The sequence below is a fragment of the Lutjanus erythropterus genome, chromosome 18 (genome assembly GCF_056507025.1).
Source record: "Lutjanus erythropterus isolate fLutEry1 chromosome 18, fLutEry1.hap2, whole genome shotgun sequence".
NCBI lineage: Eukaryota > Metazoa > Chordata > Actinopteri > Lutjaniformes > Lutjanidae > Lutjanus > Lutjanus erythropterus.
Genome location: NC_139334.1, coordinates 29,852,451 through 29,863,689, shown reverse-complemented (window position 1 = coordinate 29,863,689; position 11,239 = coordinate 29,852,451). Strand labels below are relative to the sequence as shown.

General features: G+C 39.2%; 1 protein-coding gene across 1 annotated transcript in view; it reads left to right on the top strand.

Annotated features, from left to right (window-relative positions):
• The first annotated feature begins 252 nt into the window (after positions 1-252).
• The window catches only part of kcnh5b (potassium voltage-gated channel, subfamily H (eag-related), member 5b), a 203,968-nt gene continuing 192,981 nt past the window's right edge, over positions 253-11,239 (top strand). The window contains exon 1 of the mRNA XM_084742502.1: positions 253-447. Within this exon, the coding sequence (XP_084598628.1) occupies positions 375-447 (73 nt within the window). The 5' untranslated portion in view covers positions 253-374. The remainder of the gene's footprint in view (positions 448-11,239) is intronic.

Below are 11,239 nucleotides of genomic sequence, written 5' to 3'. Positions count from 1 at the left end.
AAATATATGTAATTAAAATGATTACATAATACAGTATGGGCTATATTCAAGTTACTGAGAATCAGTGTCAAATTATTAAGATTATTAATCACATATACTTCATTAGACAAACAATAAACATATCGTACAGTAAACTCATTATTTTTGAGGACCGAGCCCACAGCAGCAGACACGCATGCGTCCTGGCGCTCCGGTCAGGCAGCGGGGATGCAGCTCCGCCGCTGTGGCTCAGTGCGCCCCGAGCAGCCAGAGCGCACGGTTACAATGAGCTTCTCCATCGGCCCGACTGAGAGCCAGCGTCAGTACCGACCTCCGAGCAACGGACACACCGCCGCACACCCTGACCGACACCAGCTCCGCCCGCCCGCAGCAGGATGCCCGGGGGAAAGAGAGGGCTTGTGGCACCGCAGAACACTTTTCTGGAGAACATCGTCCGGCGTTCAAGTGGTGAGTCCGCGCGTCGGAGCGAGGCTGGGCTTTTGGTTTTTTTGGGGGGTTTGGCTTCATGCACCAGGCGGCTCGGACCCGGACTCTGCTGGAATACAGTGTGTTTTTATATTCACGGAGGAAATAAACACATAATCTCACTTTATACCCGCATTTATTGTGCAGGGTTGGAGTTTACCCCCTGTCTCTGAGGCTGTTTACGGCGTCATACACCATAATAAGTCACGTTTAACTGACCCAAGTTATATGTACAAGGACTGTTCCTACTGGGAGAAACGTTTGTTGCAATTTTGAGGAAAATAATGTTGAATTTTTATTCATTTCGGCGGAAATCACAGTTTACGCACCATTTTATTGTCCACTCTGTTGGTCTGTGTTTGATTTATAGAGATTAATTATGTAAATTATCTCTCCAAATGAGCTGAGATCATTATGTCAGACCAAAATAACACTAAAATGATAACAAATAACAATAAAAAAACAACAATTAATTAAAAAATTGAACATTCTTCGAACAAACGCGTTTTAAAGGAGGATTAAAAGTTTATTTCGCTCATTAACTCGCCTGTTTGTATCGATAATCACTGACAGCTGCTCAGCCAATAAAGCCAGAACCATCTGATCATTAATTAACTGTCAACTCCGCCTCTTGCTAACATTACTGTTTATTTACTTGAGGAGGGAGTTGAAGTAATAACCTGCGTTAGTTTTGATGTGTTCTCCGTCATTATGTAACAGCTGCGTTTTGTTTATTGGATCTAAGTGACACGTTGGGAAGTAAAATGAAATATCTTGCGGGGTTAATAATAAATATCCTCTCAGTTATTCATCATCCTAATGTGCTCAGGATTACTAAACTGTGTCTTTTTTTTTGTTTGTTTGTTTGATCAGGGTGCAGCAGCTCATGTTTCTTCCTTCTCCATCTGCGCCGTAAACTTGGCACCGGCCGGAGAAATACGCGCCCTCTCCGCTGATTAGATTGATCGCTTTGCTTTGTCTTCCCAGAAAAAAAAGTCAGCGGAGTAATTGTCCGGAATGGAAGTCAGGGTTGTGGAGGATGATGGGGTGGAGGGGTGGGTGGGTGGTTGGAGATAAGGTCAAGAAGACTGTTCCAGAAATGTGTTTCTGTCTGCCATCGCGGTGTTTGCGCCTCCAGGAGAGCTACGGGGGCTGTTGCGCGGCTCTCCGGGGGGTTTCAGCGCTAATTGGATAGTAATTGGTTGGAGCTTTTTGTTTTTGTGTTTCTACTTGAGAAGTCACACATTAGTTGGAGTGATATGAAGAGCTTCGAGATTGTTCTGAGAGGCTCAGATCAGATGTAGCAGCCTTCCAGTTTGGGGAATCTTGGGACTGAAACTGCACCATGGATCACGAGGATGATTTCTGTGGGTTAGAGATTTATTTGTGTGCTGCTGAATATCAGATACAGGACTGCAAGTATTTCTAATTTTGATTTTTGAGAATTTAGATTACTTTTTGTAATTTGTAATTTTTGTTTATTTATTGCAAAACTTCCTGTCTAACAAAGATCCAGAAAAAAGTCCACAATAAACTTCCCAAAGTAGACATCAGAGCAAGTAAGGACAGAAATAGAGAAAATAAAAAAAGTAATAAAAGTAACTTCAGAGGCTGAAAAATGTTCACCCCACAATTATCAGTCAGTAACAATAATTGGGGAAGCAACTGATATAAAATGATTCCAGTTAAATTTTTAATAAAGGTCAGCATTATAGCATCACCTGCTAGCTTTTCCTGCTTTGACGAGTCAAAAACTGGTCACTCTGCCTGGCTGTTAATCTAGCGTTAGCCACAGTTCATACTACTGTAAAATCTGGAGCTTTAGATCATTTTACAATATAATGCTATATCATATTAAACTCGTGTAAAAGTAATCATCAGTCTTGTGTGCAGGAAAATGTACTTAAAAGTCCAGTGTGTATGACTTATGGGGGTTTATTCTCAGAGAATAGAAAATAATATTAATGAGAATTAGTTTGGAATCGACTGAAAATAAGAACTATTGTGCTTTTGTTACCTTAGAATGAGACATTTAGATCTACAGAGGGTGAGGGTCCTTTTTCACAGGCGTCACCATGTTGCACCGCCATCTTTCTACAGTAGTACAGAATCCTTTTGCAGTTTCATGGCCACCGTAGGTTCCTCCTGCACATTTGGAAGAGGGGAGCTGCCACAGCCTGTAGGTTGGTGCAACGCCTGAGCTGTTGGTTCTAGTGCGATATCAAACAGAAAAGGACTTAGAGGTTGTTAAAATGAGGGGAGCAAATGTTCTGCTGCCCCCCAGTGGGATCTGTAAAAATGCAATGCAGTGCAATAATCTGCCTATATTATCTGGAACTAAGTGTGGTTTTAAGAGTTCAGTTTTGGCTGCATGTGTTAAAGTAGTCAGAAGCAGTGGTGGAGGAAGTATTGGAGTCTTTTGCTTGAGGTAAAGATAAAATACTGTAAAAATACTGTTACAAGTTAATGTCAGGGTCAGTTTCTCCTGAGGGTGGTTGGATTGTGTTAGTTGGACTCACAACCTCAGTATGTCCAAAATTCAACTATGGATGAATGTTTCTCTGATTGCTACAGCAGAAAAACACGGTGCAGTAACGTTTTCACTGCATACATTCATTCTTTGTTCCTCTTGGGTCTTTCATTTTATCCGTAAATTAAATCTGAAATTAAAAGTTCTCATGTAGCTTGTTACAGACGTCCCTGACAATTGAATCAGAGCTGTTAACTTTGAAATAATCTCATCAGTGGAGCGCATCAATAGAGCGTTTGAGTCCCCTGATGGTCCGAACGCTGTTTCAGAGGCTTCCACACTTTTCTTCTTCTGTTGTGGCCCAGCTGGTCGAACTTGGGTCCAGCTAAGTAATTGGTTGTGATGAAAGTGGAGAGCAGGAAAGGTCGAGATGATTCTGGGTTGGGCTTTTTTTTGTGTGTGTTGCATTAAGTCTTAGTCAGCTCTTTAATTCCAAAGGGCACAAAGGAGGCTTCAGGTTTAAAACAAGGAGGGGGTAAATTTAAGTAACTGAAGTTCCTTTTTGTGCTGAAAAATCACTCAAGTAATTGTTTGGAAGGAGAGGCAGGGAACAGATGAGGCTCATATTGTTCTGGATTGTTCTGCGTTCAAGTGTGACCCTCTCACACCTTACCCATAATGCACTGCAGTCTTGTGTGATTTGTTCAGACCATTTAATAAGAAAGGTGAACCACAATCAGCCTGAAAGCATGAAACAATTCACACTGAGTACAATAAGAAGTTTTATTTGAACTTAATAATGTAAAGGTTTTTTTTTTTTTAATTTGAAACGAAGCTGTCGGAGGAATGAAAAACAGACTAAATAACATCTTCATTCTCACCACTTGTGGGGAAGAAAATGTGAAGTCTAAAAGGTTTATCCTCTGTACGGTGTCCATCTTAGGACATCTCAGACTCAGCTTGTCAGGCTCAGTTCTAGACTGTCAAGCTTGGCTCAACTTTAGCCTTGTTTCCACTGCAAGAACTTTCCTTTGGGACTAGGAACCTTTGGAGAAACTGTGAATTTCTACCGCAGGGACCAGGATATAATTTAAGTTTCTTGGACATTATTTCATCCCTACAAAAGTCTCTACTTTGGGGGGTAGGAACTTCGGGAGTTTGGCTTGCGGAAATTCTGACAGGTCAAGTACCAACCACATCAACATGGAATTACAGAAGAAAACATACGACAGATGGACCGACAAAAACGTCCAGGTCTTATTGAGGAGAAAATCCAGTGATACCTGGTGCAGTTTGCTGTGTTTCTTTGTCGGACATCAGCAGACTTGGTTAATCTTCATAGGTCCTTAGACCGCAGACAACAACATGATAAAGGAGCTCTTGAGTTCCTTGAAAAGTAGTTTCTGGGACTGAAAGTTACTTTGAGTGGAAATGGATATTTTCTTATATCCTCTGGGTTGCACGTTGATGAATGTGCATTATAGGACTTTTTATTTTCATTTCATTAGTGTCTCAATTGATAATCAGTCATTAGGTCTCTATATTTGGTCCATAGTTATGTCTTAAATTAGCTTTCTTTGTCTGTCCAAAAGAACAAAGTTTCTCTCCACAGCTGAGAAGCTTGACCTACACCAGATAAACTTTGCCATTTCTCATTGGCTTGAAAATTAAAAAGTAAAATAAATAAATAAGTGATTATCAAAATAATTGCTTTTAAAGTGTCTGTCTTCTAATCCAACACATACCAGCAATGGACATACCATACGTCTTAAATAGACCTCAGGACATGGTTGCATTTTGGCTAGATTTAGGAAAAGATGATGGTTTGGGTTGAAGTAAGTATGTTAGTTACACAAGTTATCTTCGTAACTTAAGTCATGTTAAAAACTTTTATTATGTACATGGCGCAAGTTAAGTATGTCACATAAGCTGACATATGTACGTACGTCTTATAAACGTTGACTTTTGGTTTCACACTGAACTTGAACAGCAGTCTTTGTGGGTGAAATGCTGGGTGTGTTTGGTTTGTCCACCCTGAACTCCTCCTTGTGTGGCCCTTATTGCTCTTTATACTACATCATCTGACTTCCACCTTTGCTCCCATCATAATTACTGCGGCCACTAGAGGTCGGCCCCGAGCGATACACGTTAATATGGGTTGTAAGCAGCTTTTCTGATGAGGACGGGTCACTGTATAGTCTGCTGTTGTGCCTGTGGACTCCTCTAAACAGCATTCACTGGTTGATTAACTATTTTCTACTGAATGAAAAGTATTTTCTTTCTCTGCAGGACGGCTTGGGGTTTATCTTGTGGTAACCGGGATATTAATTCTAGGAAGACACATTTCTGCTGACTTTTTCAAAACTTGTTTTTAATGCTTTGACCACCACAAACAAATTTGCATTTCTGGAGCACAATCAGCAGGTCATTTACATTATTTCCTCTATTCTTCTCCACACTTTTCATCACCGGAGGCACTTTCAGAGCCGTTCTCGTCATAAGAGGACCTCTCTTACTGTAAACTGCAGTGAACACTTTTCTCTACAAAACTCCACTTCTTAAAAAAAGCAACCTCTTCCTCTGAAGCTTTTCGCTGTCATCCTGTCAGCATCCTGTTCCATCTTCAAGCAGATAATTAACTTTAAATGACATGAAATGCACGCCTAGAATAAACTCTGAAATGCCATGTAAGTTTTTCCCATGATTATTGGATGGACTTTGACTGATACACAGAACCAATTTGTTGTTTTATTAAGAATCAGATAGCACCCAGTCTGTGAAGTCTACTGCTGATACTATGAAGGGTTTTTTCCCCTGACTACAGCTAGAACATTTTTATTATAGCTACTGTATATTTTTTTATATCATCACTCGGCTGCCCAGTGAAATCAATCGAGTGTTGGAGGGCTTTACTCAGTAATAAAACCTGCAGTGAGACCTGCCTGAAAGAGCTGCTGACACACCTTCAAGAAATCATCCGTCTGTGTTTCACTGCAGAAATTTTAGTGTCTCTTCATAGTTTAAGTGCCAGTTTCACAGGGTTTTTCCTCCCTGCTGTAAACGTATACTGTGGGAAACACTGCGTCACTGCATGCTTGTGATGTTTTTGGGCATAGACACAGTCAAATCTGATGAGCTGTTCCAGTATCTTTTTATCCTGAAATTCACTCTTTTACCAGCCAACTATTGGAAAAGAGGAGGCTTTGTAATTAATGAATGATTAACTGCCAAAGTTACTGGTCTAACACATTTGGCAGGTGTTGAAGGACGTTATCTGCAGTTTTTGCTCATTAATTACAAATTGCATGCAGCTTGCATTTATACTGCTGACCGTTTACTAAAGCAGGTGATAGTTTTTCTGACCTTTCAAGGAGTCATTGGCTCCAGTTTGTGCCTGATTGCTGTAAAAATAACTTTCACAACTTGAACTTTCCCAGTGATTTTGGGGAGCAGGGGCCTCAAACTGAAATTATCAGTTTTGCATGCCCTCCCCAATCCACACCTACAAAGCTGAGAACCAGAACCGACCCATTACCCACAATTATCTCTGTTCTCAACTGGCGATGCACCTGTGGTTCTGCCGTGATAATGAGACTTGCTTGCAGCAAAGCCACTGACAACATCATTCCTCCAAGATCTGAAGCACCAAAAATCCTCCAAAATGTCCGACTGGGCCTTCGACGAGGTATTGACTACAATTTGGTGTCCTCCACTGGCCATTTTGCCTGTCTGTTATCTGCTTCAGCCTGCAGCTAGAATAAAAATCAAACAGTAATGTCACATTGTTTGGCAGGATGTGGGGCCAAAGGTTTTGTCATTGACTTTCACAATAAAATCCCTCTGGCTGATTAGACTTGATATTACTGTTTTAGCAAATGTAAATGTCATTTTTCATTTCTAAAATCTCTCTTCTGAGAGAGAGGGAAAAAACATTAATATGTTGAATGTGTTATATTATTGTTCTCACCTGCTGCCTAACCTAAAGTAATTCATATGTACTTGTGCCTGCACACATGGATTTACCTGAATAGATTTTTTACTCGTTACACAATATCCTTTAGTATTTCTTCTTAACAACCAAAATGCAAACAGCAGTTTGTATACATTTTTATATCCATTAGTTAGCCATGCCTTGGACAAACTTTTTGAGATCCCCGCTCTGCAGACTAGACTCAGGCAGTATCTACTTTGGCAGGCTGTATTACTTTTTAAATTATGCCAAGCAGCGCAAGCTTTCCAGATGATTTCTTTATTGTTTGCTGTATTGATGTTTGAGTGTTTTCTTTAAAGGTAGAATCAGTTGGATTTGTCCAAGTTGTTTGAAAAGATACCACAAAGATACCAGATACCTAATCGATCAACGTTTTGGGCTGCTAAAACGTCCCAAGCACAGCAGGATAATGGGGAAAATACAGACAGAAGGCTGAGTCTCTGCAGCTGCAGCCACTAACACACAGTTCTAGTTGGTCATGTGATGACTGAGAAGGGTATACAATGGTTTTAAAGAAAATGTTGCATATTATATACCCTCAATGATTTACTTAAATTAGAGAAGTTGCTTTCAGTTTTGTTTCTGTGTGTGCAGTAATGTCACTGCAGCCAATGTGCAGCAAAAGCAGCAGAAAAACTGAAAACTGTAGTTATAAACTTGACAGGATAGAGGAAACTCTCAAGAGGAAACAGAATTGAATCAACAAAGAAGTTACAGCCGCTGTCTTGTTGTGCGTAAAAGTGCACACAGCCTGATGCAACATCTTTCCCTCCTGTTCCCAAGTAACATGCGTATTGTAACCCAAAACAATAATCTATTTCTAAACCTTACCAAATAGTTTTGTTTTCTGAACCTGACAGAGTATTTTTTGTGGCTTTATTTTAAAAGTCTACCCAGACGTATATTTGTTGTTACTAACTTGACGGCAGGGCTCTGGTGGGTTATGTAGAGCGTTACAGTTTGAAGCGTATGGCCGCTGACCGAGCTGCTGTATTTGACGAGCTGTGAGTGAGAACATGTTGTTATGTTATTGATGTGTATAATGTAACTGGACCAGGATCCGCTTTGAAAAGTCTTCTTTGTTGGTGTTTTCAATGTGGGAAACTCCACCCAAGAATTTAGAGTCGCCTAAAGAAAATACTCGTCTGAAAATCCATATAGCTGTTCTCTCCATGTTTGTGTGTTGTTTTTTCTGTGGGACTGCTTGTTGATTATTTCAAGGACAGTCCATCTGAGACTTTAGTCAGTCACTGAAGCCTTCTGGGATTTCATCGTACAGCAGCCGACTGTCAACTTGTGAAAGTTTGAGTGTCCTTAAACACACTGAGAGGACAGTTTTGAAACCATCCACAGCTATAATTGAATTGTCACACTATGAAAAGGTCATTTAAAATAAGAATTCCGGTTTATGACAGCCTGGATCTTATTTTTTTATGTTTGCCTTCATTATCAGGTTTGATAACACTGTAGTCAAGTCTGTAGCTCCCATTTAGAGCACTGAGGTCATGTTGTTAGTAATGTTTCTGGGGTTTATTGACAGGAAGAGGAGTTCGTGGTACCTTAAATATTACACATATTGGATTATTAAGGCTGCTTCTGATGCATTTGAGCCAAAAAAAAGTTTTTAGGCAAAAAATGAAATAAATTAGAACAATTTGGTATTTCTGCATGAGAATTATATACCTCAAAGTGCAGAAAAGGCTTTACACAATAGGTTCATGACTCACTGTTCTATATTAAATTAGAGAAAATAGAATTATCCTTGAGAAGGGCCACAAACAAACTTTACAAACTATAAAACCTTTTTGTGTGAGAGAGAACATTCAGCTGTTCTCTAAACTGTGTTTTATACCTTTTAACCCAGTGTGAGTGTAAAAAACTTTTTTATAATGAGACTTGTATGTGATCATGAGTCTTCATTATCATGACGCGGCTTTCTGCGATTTTCAAATTACAGGAAGTGCTTTATCTGTAAAAGGCAAAATGCATGTCAAAAAAGAGATGTTCTGTCCTACATCTCAGATTCTACTGACTTTTGCACACCGTCTAACTTGCATTATATCATTTATTTGTGACATTTTGGTACTAGACCTTCATCAGGCAAACTAGTACATAGGTCTAGTACTGAAACGTTGCAAATAAATGATATATTGCAAGTCAGACAATGTGTGGGAGTCCTTTTTGCAACTTGTTGGTCTACTATCTCCAACACACCTGTTTTATCTAATAGATGTGTGAAGTGTTTCCTTTGATTCTACTGACTTAAAAAACATTTTCATTTGATAGAGATTCATGCAAAAAAAAAAAAAAAAAAAATCACACTGTAGTCATTTACCTCTAATCGCAAATCGTATCGCAACTGCATCATCAGCCAAAATAATCGCAATTAGATATTTTTACAGAATCGTTCAGCCCTACCATTACCTGTATTTGTTTGATCTTTAAATCTTAATCTAATCTACAGCCTGACAAACGATTCAGATTTACCTCCCAAACTTCACTGGCCAAGTTCCTGCTTACTGTATTTGTCTGTGTACAACTTCCTCTCTGCAACAAGGGATTACTAGCAATATTTCTAGCATTTTCACTTTCAGTTTTATGCCAAATATTTGTTTTTAGATGATCTAAATCCCAGATTCTTTAAACTGTGGTACGTGAGCTCCCTCCAGTGGTAGTTGGAGGAATGTCAGAAGTTTGAAAAAGTAGATTAATTAATTTAAGAACATATAATACAATCAAAATTATATAGAATTTAAATGAAAATTCATAAAATATGAGATGAATGAAATGTAATTTAAATAAGTTTTGTAGTAGTCACTGTCATGAACGCACTGTTTATGTCACCCACAATAGTTACGAGCTAAAAACTGTCATGGCAGATAATAAGAGATAAAACGTAGGGACAGTTATGATGGTGGTACGGCTAACATTTTCTGAGGTGGTGTAAAAAGTCTGAGAAACACTGATTCAGGTAATAACCATTTCTTCTTCTTGTGTTGCAGAATCCTCTTGTTTGAAGACTGTAGTATAATTTTATTATTACTTATAGAAATACTGGCCAAAAATACAAAATAAACATTAAAAGTTCTGTTTCATAAAGCAATATAAAGATGACCTTTGACAGATTAGCTAAGTCAAGTAAATAAAAAACCTCTGTAAGTTGATTTTCATCCATCTTAAAAACATGGTATGTAGTGGAAGATGGTTGACAGAACTGTGATGTCATCTTGTGTGAGTTGTAGTTAATTGTTAAACAGTTAAAACCGCGTTCATTGTTCCCCCTGGTGACCAAAGCTATCACCATGTAGAATACATTAAATTAATAATTAATATCTCTGTGGTTATGAGAGAGAGAGAGAGAGAGAGAGAGAGAGAGAGAGAGAGAGAGAGAGAGAGAGAGAGAGGAGAGAGAGAGAGAGAGAGAGGGAGGGAGGGAGAGAGAGAGAGAGAGAGAGAGAGAGAGAGAGAGGGAGAGGGAGAGGGAGAGGGAGAGAGAGAGAGAGAGAGAGAGAGAGAGAGAGAGTGAGTGAGTGAGTCTCTGGCTTCTGGTGGTGATTTTTCCACTGCAGATGTTTCTGGTGTTTCCCTGTGGCTGATCGACTGTAGCTGCCAGGTAGCTTGTTAAGGGTTTAACAAGGGGGACTGACAGATGGGGAAATTATTTTCATTCTCATATCTTACGGATTTCATAGCTGAGCATCGGGGAGATGGTGGTCGTGTTGCTAATAAGGAGATGCCAACTATCTTCCTCACCCTCACAGAAATGAGCCCTTCTGCTGGAGCCTGTCGAATTCATCCTTAGTTTATTGGCTAATAAACATTTATAAGAACAAGAAGAGAAAACACAGTATAAGGGAATAAAGAAATATCAGTTATACATCACAATAAATAAGGATATTGCAGGGAGCTGTTTACTTTCCACAGATATAATAGATTCATTTGCACAAGGAAAAGAAGGAACATGCACATTCAAGTAATTTCTGTCAACTGAAATTAGTGGCTTTTCTTATTAACTTAGTTCAACTTAAGTTGGAAAATAGTCTTACATTTGGATTACTTTAGCCTCAAATACTTTTGTGATACTTAAAGAAATAAAGGAAATATTGATGCAAAGTTAACTTTTAAATATCATGTTTCCAAGCTGGTGACCACTCTGAGAATGAAAACTGGTTTCTTTTATAGAAATAAACTCTCCTTTCTGCTGCACTGCAGAAAGATGCTTACTGATGCAACCTTTTTTCTTATCCGTGTTAGACTATGGTGACATTTTATACATGCGCAACTTTGAAGCCCCTGGACTTTATCACTCTGCT